This window comes from Botryllus schlosseri, chromosome 16 (assembly GCF_051294905.1).
Source record: "Botryllus schlosseri isolate E-star chromosome 16, Bs_hap1, whole genome shotgun sequence".
NCBI classification, from domain to species: Eukaryota; Metazoa; Chordata; class Ascidiacea; order Stolidobranchia; family Styelidae; genus Botryllus; species Botryllus schlosseri.
Genome location: NC_137251.1, coordinates 521340 through 538403, shown reverse-complemented (window position 1 = coordinate 538403; position 17064 = coordinate 521340). Strand labels below are relative to the sequence as shown.

The following is a 17064-nucleotide window of genomic DNA, read 5'->3' as shown; positions in this document are numbered from 1 at the left end:
TTATAACGTTTACGGTGAGCACTATAATGTGGCCTTCGAGCAAAACATTATATCACAATGTAATAAATCCTGACTAGTATTCAATAGAGATATCTTATTTATGTTACTATTACGATATATTAACGATTACAGTTACTTCTGTACAGTGTCAGTCAAAGATGTTCGGGTTTATTTCAATATGAACTGATTATTCAATTGTATATTGAAGTTGTGAATATCCTAGAATCAATTCAGACCATTCTAATCAAACATTATAATCACGGGTAATCGATTACGATCATGATATAATTACGATTACGATTACCAGTAACGAGTGTGAGCCGAGGATATTCGGCTATAGAGGCACTTGGAGATACAGAACATATTCATATTGACATAAATCCTAATATTATCTGGTCGCGATTGCGATCATCCCTGACGAGTGGGAAATATTAGCGTGCAGAGACTGTTATAGCTTCAGAACTTCAATATACAACTTAATAATATACTGATATTGAAATAAACGCGAATGTTTTCGGCTGACATCCGTCAGGGGTAATCAATTACGATCACAAACCATTACGATTACGCTTATGGTCAGTCGAAATCATTCCAACATTATCCGATTATTCAATTGTATATTGAAGTTACGTAATTACAACGGTATCTTTTAAGCCAATCACCTTGCACTTTGACGGCTACTGTGTTATCAGGACAAGGTTCGCAATCGGCAATAAAGCACTGCGTGGTTCCGTGCAAGCATGCGCATCTCTCGCAAGGGCTGATTTGCCACTCGTCGCCATGCCGATACGACAAGCCATTGTGGGTGCATTGCGAGGAAACGGAAACGCATTCAGGACAGCAGGCTCCCTCAGAGTGAACTAGCTTTTGAGGCTGAAATTTCATAATAACATTTCATAATAGATTGCAGTTTAGGGCAAGCATAAGTTATACTCACACTTTCACACTCTACATGAGAGCACTGCAGTTGAAAGCTTCTCACTATGCCACGGTTGCAAGACAGCACCCAGCAGTCCGTACCGTTCCAGAGATCGCCGTGATATCGACGCACTCCCTCATAGTCGCAGAAGCCTAAAGATAGAGTGGGACGGCTGTAAGATTCTTCCAAATTCGATAAGGATTAGAATAACAGAAGTCCGAATTAGAAACAAACACGACAAACTTCATATTCATATCAAAATTTTCATCTATTCCGAATTTCATTCTCTTTAAACTTAAAGCTATATAGTTTTTTTTCTTCTCGAAATTAGAATAGAATTAGAATTATCAGTTCTTCCCAAATTAGATTGCAATTATGGAATTATAGTTACACAGTTTCTACCAATTTAGATTAGAATTGTAGCTACACAGATTTTCCAAAATTAATTACAATTAGATTAATGCATTTCGCAAAAACTTGGAAATTCTATTCAATTCCAGATTGGAAATAAATATAACAAAAATCAAGTTCACTTCATATCACTTCATTATAATCAGTCAAACTAGAATTATCACGTTCAATTCTAGAGAGGCTACGCCCAAATTTTTGAGGTGTCAAGTCCGACTCGTAATCAGTGATCTAGAATCGCGCGATGCAAATATGTAGTGTTAGAAGCATCGCCTCCAGGCTATCGCATTATCATGAAAACGATCCTGCACTTTAATGGCACCATAATGGCTTGTTCCTTGTCGGTAAGATCAAGAAACGGGGTTATCTCTTTTCGATCAGCCGTTGGAAACAATTTTAGCCGCTTTGATTCGGTCTGATTTTACTACAGGACATCGCCAAAAGGCTCTGGTATCAGCCAGGAATTTTAGCCGGCTTCCGGAAATGATGTAATAACGATCGGCGCATGAGTACGCTACGCTGACGTTTTTGGGGCTACCAGAAATGGTGAAATACGATATACGATACACACAATAAACATGACGGTACATAACTAAGTGATTGCGTTGGAAGTTAGGGCGTTTGGTTGTATTGAGGTACTAGTCATAAACAAATATGTACGTCTAATTGTTTATCTTTATTTATTAAACATATCAAGGGATGACTAGGTAGATACAATAGCTTGGTTCTCTAATTAGACCAGGGGGCTCATATCGGGTTGTAAAGTCAAACTAACCATGTGATTTGGGGTACAAAACTTTAGAATTACCCAATAAACGCGTTCACACTGTTACTTAATCCACTAAAAGTTTTTCTACCGACTCATATCAGCAGTGAACCTCAGCTATACGGCGAATGTTGAAATTTCAAAAATCTTGAAATTTTGAAAATTTGACTTTGGTGATCTTGCTCAATTGGCCCACAAAACGAATTTCAATCAAAAGCTACCTTCTTGAGGTAGACATTCCGCGCAGCAATGTCCCTCCCTCGTTGTTTCGACGCTTCCCGCCTCGCACACTGGTCGATCGAATTCGTCGTTTGTGACACAAGACTCGTTTCTGCAAGTGACCTCCCCGTTATCACAAGTGCAGTGTCTGCAGGGACCGTCTTGGAAATGTTGGCCAGTCTTCCATGTAAGGCCCTGGGGCGAAAAAGGACTTGTAATGTCGCGGTCAATAAATCGCGTCATGTCAACGTAACACAGATTTTCAAAACTCGCCACTAGAACAAGAACTACGCATTTTTCAATATCCGCAACTAAAACTAGAGCTATCACTACTAAAAAACAGCAGTTATAGTTAACTGTCAAATAACGAGATTGGCAATTTGAGCAAGTGTGTGAAACATACCTGATATGAACACGCAGCCCCAACGCATTGCGGACAGCATTGTCCAGGTAGGGTCGCCAGTTCGTGTCCAGGCGTGCAGACGACAGGTTCACACTTTGCGATTTGGAAAATAATCTCTCCTGAAATACGGAGGTCAAAGTTGTCACCCTTGATACTCAAGTAGAAGTGACGTCGTATTTTTTACATAAGTATAAGTCGAAGTAGCGGTTTTCAAGTAAGTATAAAGTAACTTATTCTAGGCGGCCTTCATTTTTCCTAAAATTCGTTACATAGAACTAGTATAACTTCATACCAACTTGAGTAAGAATACCAAGTCGACGAAAAATATTTGAGCACTCGTGAAAAAGTAGAAATTACTCAGCCATTGACCATATCTGTTGAAATCATTAGTAACTTGCGAACTCAGCCATAAACAAGGACCTCGCAACCTAGATCTCGCTTCAGACGCATGAATTATGAAGGCCCGACGCGCCAAACTATATACATTATTCAATAACTGCCAGACTCATCCATTGATCTCTCCACGCAATAACGACATCATTATATTATAACAGAACACAAACATCGTACCATCGCTGCATTTCGCTCGTTCGCATTTTGTGGGTTTCCAAACGTCGCCGTCACGGTAAGTTTTCCCATTGTACTGGCAAGACGCTGAAATCAAAGGTTCTCCGTTAGTGCGGGCTAGAGAGACAGAAAATATTAACATTGTACAAATAATAGCGAAAGAACGAGTGGTCAAAAGCTCATCAATACAAGATGCCTGACCCGAGCAGACTTGTACAAACTACTCGATTTTCAAAATACGCAGCTAGAACTACCCAACAAATCAGCAGTTAATTGACGGCCAACTATAACTGGATTGATAGTTTGTAAAAGTCTCGCTGGACCTTAACACAACGATTTTGTAACCCAAGGTCGGTATGGTTCATAGAATATAACTTCACCTCCGCTACTGACGCATTTCTCGCAGCAATCTACGGGCCTTTTCCACAGAACTTCGCCGTATCCACATTCCAAGTCTTTCGGGCACGAGACAGGGCTCGCTACGATCAGTCCGTTGTCGCATTCGTAATTGGAGCAATTGCTCCCTTTCCATCGCGTGTTATGCTGAAAAAACATCAAAACGTTGGAGACCGACGCAGAGATAATTCTAGTCGTTTGATTAGGCTAGAGCAAAACGTCGGTAATCTTATTCTAATCTAATTAGTGAAATGTTTCTGTGCTATCAGTTTTTCGCGAGTTCAGCTATTCTAATTCGGATATAATTTGGGAGAAATCATTTAGGACTAGTTCCAATTCTAATCTAATTTACAGAAAATGTGTGTGGACATCATTTTCATTCTAATCTAATTTAGAAAAAAAGCGTACGGATAATTCTAATTGTAATATGAGAAAATGTGCAAATAAGGGTATAGTTCTAATCTATTTAGGGGCAACGGTGTAGGTCTAAATCTAATTATAATCTAACTTGGAAAAAAACTGTTTAGGTAGGCCTATATAATTATATTTCCAATATAATATAAAAAAAGTATGTGTAGATATATTTCTAATTGTAATATCTTATGAAACAAGTGCGTAGCTATAATTCCAATCCTAATCTAATCTGGAAAAAGAAGAATATTTCCTAAATGCCTGACTCTGATTCACACGACTACGAAGCCATTTACTCACCGCGATAACTCTGCCGTCCTTCCTGCAAGACTTGCCCGCCTCATTCGTGCAAGTCGGACAGCACGCGTTCGCTTCGATTACCAAAGACTCGCCCTGCATGTACAGTGTACACCGTTAATTAAGCCACAGTAACATATTGATGTGGTCAGAGATATACCTTGGTCGCGTCACATAAAGGGTCGTTGCATATCTCTTGATGACAAATTATTACTTTGTTGATACACTCGCACTTGGTGCACGAATTCTTTTTCCAAGCGCTGGCGTTCTGAAAATAATCAGGACATCAGGCCATCATATCGAGTCGATATAACACACACTATGAAATAAATATCGGTATCGGTAATATTATTAGGAAAATACATGCAGGCTATTCTCAAGACTTCACAATATCGTAGTAAGGAGTCGCAGAGCTATAATCTGCGAATACTACACTGGTAATATTGATATAGATGCAGCCTTTCTAGTTTGTTTCATGTCTAAGCATGCCGATGGCCGTAAAGATGTTCACATAAATGCTTTGAATTTCCGCAAATTGGTCTTAACTATAGATGCCATATAGGCTGAATATATCGGTGTAATCGAGGAGGGTGCTATAGTTATCGGTTTTATCGGTACCGGTTATAAATCCGATGTCGACATCTTTATCTACACTGTTGACTTGTGGGTTCGTTCGCAACTTATTTTGCGGTTAACAATATCATTTTGCGCGATTTCATAGCGATTCACCAAGCCATTAGCGGCCTTCAGAACAAACAATGGCGGCCAATTATCGGCCGATAATTCTAGGAGTCAACATGGCCGATGTAAAGTGAGAGGTTTCGTTTGAGATGATCTTGAAATTCGAATTTTTCATCAAGATAAAAGTCGATTTTATGTCCAAGTCTAGAAGAGGTAATAAAGTCGCAGTGGGCTGGGAAGCATTTCTAAATGACACAGTTTTATATTCAGAGTGTCGACGAGAATCACTGCTTTTGGTTGTAATGGAATGCCAGCAATTTTCTAATTCATACGATAGCGATTTTATGGCATAAAAATGGAACACAGACTGGTGGCGCTGGGTCTAAAATAGTCGTACCTCAATTTCACGTTTTTCTGGATATTTTCAGAGTAGCAAAATCAAGCCAATCAAGCCTCGACTTGATCTGATTATTGAATAGTATATTGATATTGAAACAAACCCGAATATCTTCGGCTGACCCTCGTCACAGGCTATGGTCAGGGACTAGCAGATAATTGGAAAGAACATTGTATGTCAACAATGGTATCAACAAATAGTAAATTGCATGCGTATAAATAATTTTTCCGTCATTAATTATTCGTTTATTCGTTTTCTCATGTCTCATTGTGGGTCGCACAATAAGATTTTCGTTTTAAAATGGATATCGAACACTCCAGGGATATCTAGATATCCCTGCGAACACTATAGGTTCGGAATTGCTGCAGTATCGATTCCATGCACGATATCGGACTAATGGCCGTTATGAACGCGTGAATGGCCCCCTAAAACATGACTCAGACCCAGATTAGAATTTGTAGAATCATGGAAAGTCGATCGCCAAACAGCAAATGAAGTCCTGCGGTTACAAATTGGATTTTTGTGATTCCACCTCAAAGAATGATACATATTTTTCAAATAACTCCCATCTACCAATAACTGTTTGTTATAATCATCCTCCTCTGAACCGTAATCATGATAAATCGACTCCCGAGCACAGCTATGTTAAAAAGGCAGTAAATTTCTGAACAGCAGATCTTAAAGTTGATTGGCGCGTTCAGACGGAACGGTTCAATGGAAGCCAATAGACGCGCCAGTATTGCGTCACAAATTACAGTCGTCTATTTTAGGAATCTTTGCGGTAAAGTTCTGAACGATTTCGAGACAGACGTGTAAACACTATTGGATTTTCAAAATGCGCAACTAGAACTGGAATTATAACTATATAGTTGTACAAACTACCAATCTAGTGAGGGAACGGTCAACCAACTACGTTAGTTCTAGTTCCAGTGGATTATGAAAATTCAGTTGTTACAACAAGTCTGTTCATAACGAAATGGATTATTACAATGTTTTAATATCATCCTGAATTTGCAATCGCTGATGAATTTCAAATTTAGAATTTCGACCCCCAGCTGAACAAACCCAATCCCCAAAACTCAAACTAGAGGCACTACAGGGCGAATTCCCACAAAGTCATTGTGAGAAAGTGCTTGTCTTCAACCGGCATCAAACTCCTTGTCGTCTCTTATCGCCTTCTATAAACAATCCAGAAGGGCGCGACTGTTGTGTGACAAAGGGGTCTTGTTTATCTGTTCTGTTGTCAATTCGTGAATTCACTTTTTTGAGTTTTTGCGAGACCTAGGGATTTCTCTCAAGTGTGCTGGTGATGTCATGGACTGTCATCCAGACCAGAGTTGCACAGCTACCAAATTTACAGTTTTCCCAAAACAGATTCGAGCCACCCGTTTTTTTATTAGTAAATTGTAGTGGGTTCGTGAAAACTTCGGAACTGAATAAGATTTCGAATTAGAAAGAAACACAAGAATCAAGATCACTACACGCCCTATTAGAGTTCAGTCTCATAAATGTCTGTACACCTAGCTTGGCTCGTTCCACACCATAAAACTGTCCCGTAGCATTTTCAGAAAAAGCGGATAGTAGGCCAGTTCTAGTTTTATTTCTAGTTGTGGATTTAGAAAAGAGAGTATAGTTCAAGTTCTAGGAATAAGTTTTGAAAAGTTAGTCGTTCTTGTTCTATGAAGATATTATTCAATTGTATAACACAGTCATGTTTCGTGACAATACTCTGAGATGAAGTTATCAGGTGATGACGCGTCTCTATCGCGGCGATCGTTATCGCTCGCTTTTAGCAACTCGATTGCGATATCAGAAACGTGTCCCCAGTAACGTAAACAACAATTTCCGAATTGTTTCAACACCTAGCCGCTATCTTTTCAGCACTTGCTTTACGGAACAACATTGTTCTGGTTATTGGAAACGCACGTGTCGTCACGACGTAATTTTGCGCGGACACACGCGACTTGTTGCCATTCGCCGTGAGATAGCGCGGTTTCCTTTCCGCCAACTCATTTCACGTCAACATCTAAATCTAAACTTGCAATGACATGGTTGCCAGACTGCTGAAAGGCAGAATTTCCAGTTTCATGTATTATATTTATGTCTTTTATGTATTTTTTGACATGAATGTTGTGATATAAGAAATCAGTAGCCAAACGCATGTATAAGTAGCTTATGTCTTTTTTTACATGAATGTTGTGATATAAGAAATCAGTAGCCAAACGCATGTATAAGTAGCGATTTCTAAGCAACTAAAAAAGTAAGTAGCAAAGACCTAGTTTCGCCTAAAAAATACGAAAGCTGTCAAGTTACGCAGTCTAAAATTATAATCACTAAACAAGACATTCTTAACATGTAGTTCATGGACTCCTTAGAGGTCTGCGAACTAGATTTTACGGGTACCTGAAAGGCCAATGTTGAATCCACACCAACAAAACTACCTTTCTTAGCCATGGGAAGTGAATACCTTTTTATTTTAGCCATCAGCTCCCCAAATTTCAAAGTTTTGGGGTCCATAAATCCGCACGAAGTAATTTAGGGGTCCTCAATAGAAAAATGTTAAGAACCACACACAAGTTTAGTAGCGCAAGTATAGACAGCACTACATTACCGACCGCGCGGATGGCGCAACTTGCGGAAAAGATCGCGGATGGTGCGCGATCCGCGGAGCAGCATTTTGAGTGTGGATTTATTTCGACCGCGATAAAACAAAACTAATTCCGCGCGTAATCTCAAGGGGCGTGGGCCAATTGGGCGTGTGGTATGCGTCATAATACGAAGATTACTCCCCGCATATATAAGTTTTGGGTGGGGGTGGTCCATAGTCGGAAGATTACAAGTTTTTCAACTTTTCCGAATTAGATTATAACTAGAATCATAGCTATGCATGGTTTTCCCTAAATTAGATTAGAATTAGAATGACTGAATTCGCAACAACTTGTAAATTGAATTAAATCTCAAATTCAACAAGTCCGGCTCAAATCAAATCAGGGCTCATTATCGCAAGCACGATCATGGCAAATGTCTGTAAACCAAATTTATCTCGTTTCGCACGCTACAGTTCTCATGCATCATTTTAAGGAAAAGCAGAAATGAGATCACAATCAAAATGAGAGAATCGAAACATTTCACAAGTTACATTAGAATGAGATTACTAGCTTTTTGCCCCAATTAGAATGATCTAAGTTCTCCAAGTCTGGGGTGGTCTTTATGACTCGCCCGATAAATCTGGTCTAATTCGTCTCCGAACCAACAAAATCAGTATATTAAAATTACAAAACATGTATTAGTAGCTATCAGTGTAGTGTAGATGAACAATTGGACAGTTGTACAAGACTTAAAGTAACTTGATTGACAGTTTTCATAAAAGCATAAATTCTCGAGACCCTAGAATCAAATTTTTGGAAATCCTTTCACCCTCCATAAAACATCACGCGGCACGTCACCATCATTGTATTGTGAAGGCGTCATCCATCATAAAGGCTGTTTACCGATCGAGCGACCGCTCGTAAAAGGCTGTCGCACCTGCTGGCCGCATATCAAGGCCGCGCTGATTCAGTTAATCTCGTAAACGCAACAATCTGCCCATTATATCATCACACGCTGTTAGCTGCCAATGGAAATTCGGTTGCCCGTTGTAAAGTTGAACGCAAGTGAATGAAGATACTCTTGGACGACTTCAATATACAGTCAAATTGTAAATATATTCGTATTTAAATAAGACCGATATACAATGTTCTTTTCAATTCTCTACAAGTTGTTGTCGATTACCCCTGACGAGTGTCAGCCGCAAACATTCCGATTTAATAAGTGAATGCATGCATACCATGAAATGGTCTCGCATTATCGGAGTCAAGTGAATAATTTAGACTTCTCTTAAAGCTTCTCTGTATCAGAAGCGATCGCAATTAAGGGGCCGGGCCAGGATTTCGACAGTTTTTGTGTAGTCGGACTGAATCAAGCCTGCTTTCGGCGGGTTTTTCTCACCGAAATTAGCAGGGTTTTGCAGGATTTTACTTTCCTCCACACTGATTTTCTCTGACCGTCAATTACAAATTGCCGAAAGCAGGTGGACCCAGCTTTCAGTCTCCGGCCGACTGCATTCCACAAAGCAGATATGTAAAAACTGCCAACGTAGTTAGAGTTCTAGTCGAGAGTTTGAAAACTGATTAGTTCTAGTTCTGGTTGCGGATTTTGAAAAGCGAATAGTTCTAGTTCTAATTGACTACCGTACCGTAATATATTAATATTGGAATGAACCCGAATAATTTCGGCTCCCACTAGCCAGGCAAACCAGTAGAGAATGGGAAAACATTGTATACGGTATCACCAAACATGACGTTTTAGTCCTAGTTTTGACAATCCAGTAGTTTGTACAAGTCTGCCAAACACATATTGAAAACTGAGTCATCTATCGACAGAGACAGAGGCGTCGATAATGATGTTTTGTGGTGGATATCAACTTTCAAATCTCAGTGGGGCGACTGGGGTTCACTCGCACCCACCGTTCCCATGCCACCGCGATGGGGTGCAAACTCTGTATGACATCATGTTGATGGCAATGTATCTTCCCACGAGTCGAGTTGATGTGTTTGTTGAGAGGGTTACCAGTGAATTTGAGACTTGTGAATTTGCCATGCGAAATATAACAACTAGTAGATCTTGGAGGTATAGAACTTCAATATAACCCGAATACTTCCGCCTGACACTCGCCAGGTGTAATCGTCAGCAACTATCAGAGAATCGAAACTATTATTAACTAGCCAAGTAATAACTAGTATTATTTTGAAAGCGATGCATCAATATTGTGTTAATCCATTCGAAATGAATGTTTCACTGAATATTTGAGCATGAATTATGATATACGGCACTTGGTGAATTCGGAATTAGAAATATAATATGTATTATTATAATATGAAAGAGATGTATCGATGTTGTATTGATAATTTCGAAAAAGCAATGTTTAGCTGAATGTAAGCGTGAATTGTGATATGTGCTGGGAGAATTCGAGAGGAGTTTAAAGTATTCATCGTCGCTAATTAAGTAGAAGTAATGTCGTAAATTTCTATACTCGAGTAGAAGCGACTATTTTCCAATAAGTAAAAAAGTTTGAATTATAGGCATAGTTTTGCATCAAAAACTGAAAACTCTTAAGAAGAAGTGGTCTAACATCATAACCACTAGTGTAAGTAATGCTAGTAGACAAACATGAGTATTTCGAAAACGTAGAAGTAGTTCGTAACTGGCCGACTCTGGCGAATTCGGCTTTCGGGAACTGGTGTGTATATGTATTAATGTACTATGGGGTTAGGTTCAGATTTGGAGAGAAAGTTTTAAGCTTATCAAAATTAGATTACGATAGAATTAGAATACTAGCTACACAGTTTTGTCCAAAGTAGATTTGAATTAGAATTAGTTCAGTTCATATCATATCGGAGTTTATTCTGATATGCACAAAAATGGCGAATGTCTGTTTAGTGTAAACCTAGGGAGACCATACATCCTCTTTAAAGAGGACTTGTCCCTTTTTTCAGTATATTGAAAGAGTCCTCGGAGGACAGCGAAATATCCTCTTATTTTGCGATTCGTCCTCTATTTCAGAATTTTTGAAAAGTGTCCTCTTTGTTGGACCTCAAAATATACTAACCCTAGTAGTAGTAGTACACCAAGCCTGGCCACAGAAACACTTCACAAAATACCGGCATATCGTACTAATTCGTCTAATTGGACGACAAGAATTATCTAGTTTACTAGGCTACCGCCAAGTGCCAACTTCAACATGTCTATTTTACAGGTAACCGTTGAAAGTTTATATCTAGCCATCAATCTTACGGGTTTTAGAACCATACCCGATAACTGCGCCCATTACCGCGTAACGCACCCGCCGAAGCTTAAAAACAACGCCCCACGAATAGATTAAAGCCTCTGCCTGATGTACGAGACCGGCGTATCCCCGCATCACAACATTCGCGCTAGTTTACGTACGAACAACGCGCGTGATTAATCTTGGAGAAAACTTATCCAAATGGGTTTCTGCCGTGGGGGATAAACTTTGCCGGGTGAAACACGGGTGAAATCAATTACCAACAACCGGTAATTACATTCCTACGCGTCCAATTCTACTTAACACAAACGGCGGTCGCTTTTGGTCCACACTTTCATCTCAAGAAGGGCTTCCCAACCTGGGCGTCGTGAGCACACTTTGACAACTGGATAATTATAATTTTCGAATTCGATTGATTACAGAGAAATGCCGGTTACATAATTCTAATCTAATTTGTGAAATGTTTCTATGCTCCAATTTTAATTTTAATCTGATATCAGGTTTCCCTGAAAATGCTAGGAGAACTGTATCGTGAGAAACGAGTCAAGCTTAGTGGCCAGACATTTGCTATGCTCATGCTTATGAGAATGTAGCCTACTCAGATTTATTATGAACTGAACTTGATGTAATTTACAAGTTTTCGCGAATCTAGTAATTCTAATGCTAACTAGTTTAAAAACAACTGTACAGCTATAATTCTAATTCTAGTCTAATTTAGAAAGAACTGTACAGCTATAACCAAATTATGATCTAATTTAAAATAGCTGAAAATTTTCTAGTTGTCCAAGTCTGGTCGTGAGCTATTTTGAAATATAAAATTTGTAAACAATATATCATGTCCAAGTCTACACGACTCCTACAAAAGAAACAAATGGAAATTTAATTTAAAAATCACTAGTTTAGCAGTAAGCTATTTCATAATATTATTTTTGAATAATATAGCCATATTGACATAAACCCGAATGGAAACCTCCAACAGTATATTATTATTAATAATATTTTAAAATTTGCACAATGGCTACCCTTACTAAAAGAGCATATGATTAAAGTTATCTTAAGCTCGGATTTACGTATGTACGTAACAAAGGAGTGTGCATACCACAATGCGTTTAGGTTCGACAGGGCTAACTACCAGCTAAAGTATAAAGAAGTTCTTTAATTAAAATGACGTCGCTTATTTTTTCAAACGGTTGAAACATTAGGGGTATTGACTATTGAAAATTTTTAATAGCGGCCGCTGTATGAAAAGGTTTTGACCTCCTGGCTTAAAGGCCACTTTCGTAAATGATTAAGATAGCCATGTTATTCTGCCTATGTGCTGTACAGATACTAGTCATTCTTTGACATGTTTATTAAATCAAGGTAAACATACATGTTTGTTTATGACTAGTACCTTAATACAACCAACACACTCCTACTTCCGATTTTTTCGCGCGTGGTTACACTCCCTACATTTTTCATACATGCAGCAAAGTATCCGCAAAGTATCGGGAGAAATTCCAAACTAGATTAACGCGCTATTATACCGAACAAAGGCCACCGTTTAGTTACGCAACAAACAGTTTTTCGGCAGTGAGCCCATAGTCTGGTTGCTTGCTGTCGACAACACGCGAAGATCTAGCTTTTCAAACGCGCTGCTTTGGTTAAAAGACATTTCGCGCTTCCAGGCCGCCACTAAAGCTTACATGAAAGAAGAATGTCAAGACAGATACTCGACTTGAACACGAGATCTTCAGAAATGGCTCTTGTAGACATAGGATAGCGACAAGTAGCTTATCCGACAAAATTTGCTTCAGAAATAAACCAACCAAAGAAACATGAGCCGACATCCGAGATTTGATGCCTTGATTTGAACTGGCGACTCGCACGTCACGCCAAAATCGAATTCCCGAGTGATTCGATTCTGAATCGAATATTAAGCTTCGAATCAAGTATTCTAGCAGGCTTATCACTCATTATGAAGTGATAAGAGTATGTATGGTGTGGAAAGTTCAGATATGTACCTTAACAAAGAAAACATAATGTCAGCTCTACATCACATTAAAGATTGTTGATATTTTTTCGACCATATCCATTATGCACTTTGCGACAATGCTGCTGATCACGATTTCACAGATATGCCATTTCCAATAATGTGCGTGGCTTTTGTACTGCATGTTTCGAATGCTAAGATACGACGAATCAAAGTTTACAGCCTTTCACAGTGGAAAATAGTGTCGAAAATATCATTTTCGTTGATAAATTAACTTTTAACGGAAAGAAAAGCATAATTTCAGTGCCCAAAAGAACAATGTCTCATTATTCAACTCGAGTCGTTAAAATTAATGCTCAATTCAGATTGAAGGACTCAAATCATTGTGCACCAGTCACGATGCTCTGATATCAGCAGTCTCCGAAATTGAACACACGTTGAAATGCGAATCGTCGTTAATGGGTGTCAATTCTTAGCGACGGCGGCTTTACAAGGAGCTAATTAACGGCCGCGGTCAACTCATCCATATTTATTCAGTAACAAAAGTTGATCTCGTGCCAAGGCAACAAAAGAGATCGGTCGCTAACTCGGCGATATTCGATCCACACGTCATGTTTTACAACCAATTCGATCCTTTCTCGACGGACGTTCGCGGAAAATTGATCAAAAGCTCGCGCTACGTCATAATCACAACAATTCTTTGGAAGCCATGAATGGACAAAAGTTTTTTAACAAGTTGGCAAAACTTGAATCCATTTTCTCTATGGATTACCATAGATTACTAACCTAGGATACCATTGAATAATATATTCATATTAACAAAATGCCGATTATTATGGTGGTAATCATTCGAGGTATCGAGGGAACAGTTGGTTCAATTTTAGATGATACACAAACTCCTTTGTTAGCACAAACTATACGTTGACGGATTTGATACAATTCGACTCCGAGTTACGTAATTGGAATCGCTTGCTTATTTGAAGGCAATGCATATTGAAATATACACTCGTCGGGGGTAATCGTCAGCAACTAGTAGAGGAATTGGGAAGAACATTGTACAATGTACATCAGCGATCGTCTCACCAAATATGACCCTACCCCATATCTGTGTGTTGATGAAAATACAGGTATTGTTGAAAATTTTCGTTTCATTACCCCGGCTACTTATCTGTACCGTGACCCGTGCGAATGTTACGCTAGAAAGTTGACATTGGCGATACGCTCGACTACGTGAGGGGTCGGGCTGACGCTCCACGTGATTTGGAAAAGCAGCGATGATTTGGCCGATGTCGTTTGACCCGAAATCACAGCCGATGAGTCATAGTCATAGGAGAATATGCACTCACAATGTCGCCTGGCGGTATTTACTGCACAGTGCGCACCGCTTCACTATGCTAGAACTATAGAGGTGGAAGCCAAGTCAAGCATAGAGTGAATGAATTTGCGAATATGAATGTATTGTTCGCCGCAATATTTAAATTCTGCGCCACGATAAACTTAGTCAAGTAGATGTAAAAGCAACGTCTTTCATATCTACACGAGTATAGAAGTAGAATTAGCGATTTACAAGTATATAAAGAATTAAGTATGTCAGGCCTAGTTTTGGGTAAGAAACTGAAAATTGTCAAGCAGAACTGTCGAACATAACCACTTGAGAGGTGGGCAACTAAATAATTGTCTAATAGATTAATTAAATCGTAATGGCGGTAATGTGGTTCGAATGTAATTAGTGCAATGTTTCTATTGTCTCATTTTAATTCTGATATAACTTGTAGTTTTCCTGAAAACGCTACATAAGAGAGCTGTATAGTGCGAAACAAATTTGGTGTACGGACAATCGGACATTTGCCATTCTCGTGCTTATGAGAATCGACGGTGTTTTGATATGAAGTGAAATTGTTTTTTGTTGAATTTCTTTCAAACTACTTGAGGAATAAGTGCAAGTAGAATTAAGTAGAATTAAAAATACCTCCTTGCTGGACATCTGTGCCTACAACACAACAACACCCAGAGTCACACGCAAAACATGCTCGTAACAAGAAATAGGGAAATCCATTTATGTCGCAGAGAATCTTTCACAGAAGCGCGACGATCGCATGACAACAAATTGTAAAGCCATTTAACCCATTTGCCGCTAAAAGACAGCGCGGAACAAATCTGATCTCTTTTCGAAAATGTCGCCGAGAATTCAACACGGCGTCACGTTCGCGGACTATAATCCAATATGATCTCATAATGACATTGCCATTCATGTACATGGACACGGATACTGGCCGGCGGATTAAGAGGTAGACTGCTCGGGAAACCAGAGACTCAACTCTCTCTATTTTCGTACAGATGGTATAGAATTGAGCTGGCAACTTTTTAGTGACATCGGTCCCCCATCTGCTCATATTTTGTCTAATTGCTACACATACGGATTATTTTGGCTGCTTGGAATCAGGAAAGTGAATCAGGGGTTCTCAACCTGAGCAGACTTGGACAGCTACATAATAATAATTGTCGAATTAGTCTAATTTGAGGGCAATAATCTAATTTGTGAAATGTTTCTTCTAATTCTAATATAATTTCTGGTTTTCCTAAAAATGTTACAGGAGAACTGTGTGAAACGAGCCAAGCTTGCTGTACAGATATTTGCCATTCTCGTGCTTATAAAAATGAAATCTGATTTGATATGTGCTGATGCTGAACTTGATTAAAATTCCAAGTTTTCGCAAATTCACTAATTATAATTATAATCTAAATTTGAAAACACTATGTAGATATAGTTTTAATTCTAATCTAATTAGGAAAAACAGCGTGGCTAACCATTCTAATACTACTGTAATTTGGAAAAAAACGGTGTAGCTATAATTCTAATCTACCTGGTAATTCGGAAAAGCTGGAAAATTTCTAGCGGTCCAACTCGAAACTGGGAATCCTAAGCTTGGCTTCCATATCTACGTGACAAAGGCGCGTGCAACCCGCTACGTGTCTTATGTTCAACAGTGCCGAATAACGAGTCAATGAAACCATTAATTAAGAGATAACCCCGATCAATTTTTCACAACGTTTGACAAAATAGGATGGAATTGAAGAATTGGCAAAGGGCACCACGGTGTAATAAAGGTCGGCAACCCATGCGCTACACAGAGCTTCGAGTTTCCTGCGTTTATACTGCGATCTGAGCGTAAAATGTTCGATGTTTTGTCGCGCATTCGTTTCCATGGACACTATTGGGAAGAATGTGGTCTGTTTTGAAAATCTGTTGCGACTTTCTGTTCGCTCACAATTTGGTGGCGGGCATCAAAGAGGCCGCTTCGACCCGGAGCCATTACGCTGAACAAACATCGGAAATGTTCAATAAGCGAGCAAGGGTTCTTCGTAAATCTGAAAGCGATTTGCGCTCAATTTACAGTCGCTGATATATAGGTCTTGGTGAAATCGAGTTCCTGAGTGATTCGGTCCTGAATCGGGCACTCGAATCATTCTGTCCGCAGCCCTACAGGCCCACAGTTCTGATGCGATTTGCGTTCAATACATTTCTAAACTGACATCGTCTCAAGACTCTCGACATTATATACATATAGATCATATACATCATATACTTGTGCAAACTACCAATCTGGTTAATTCATGGTCAGCTAACTACTTCTTTTTGAGTAGTTCTAGTTCTAGTTGCTAGATTTTGAAAGTGACTAGTTCTAGATCTGGACGCGCTTCTTGGAAAAAGAGCAGTTCCAGTTCTAGTTGAGAATATTGAAAAGTGAATAGTCGTAGTTCTAGTTCTAGTTGTGAGTCTTGAAAAGTGAGTAGTTCTACTTT

General features: G+C 39.2%; 2 protein-coding genes across 2 annotated transcripts in view; one reads left to right on the top strand and one right to left on the bottom strand.

Annotated features, from left to right (window-relative positions):
- The window catches only part of LOC145458499 (uncharacterized), a 178619-nt gene that overhangs the window by 92631 nt on the left and 68924 nt on the right, over positions 1-17064 (top strand). The gene's annotated exons all lie outside the window — the stretch shown is intronic.
- The window catches only part of LOC145458497 (extracellular matrix organizing protein FRAS1-like), a 73345-nt gene that overhangs the window by 43849 nt on the left and 12432 nt on the right, over positions 1-17064 (bottom strand). Inside the window, exons 3-10 of the mRNA XM_080336875.1 lie at positions 4547-4654; positions 4390-4482; positions 3663-3825; positions 3286-3369; positions 2716-2834; positions 2315-2507; positions 938-1071; positions 663-873 (exon numbers count right to left, since the gene is read on the bottom strand). Coding sequence (XP_080193001.1) covers positions 663-873; positions 938-1071; positions 2315-2507; positions 2716-2834; positions 3286-3369; positions 3663-3825; positions 4390-4482; positions 4547-4654 — 1105 coding nt within the window. The remainder of the gene's footprint in view (positions 1-662; positions 874-937; positions 1072-2314; positions 2508-2715; positions 2835-3285; positions 3370-3662; positions 3826-4389; positions 4483-4546; positions 4655-17064) is intronic.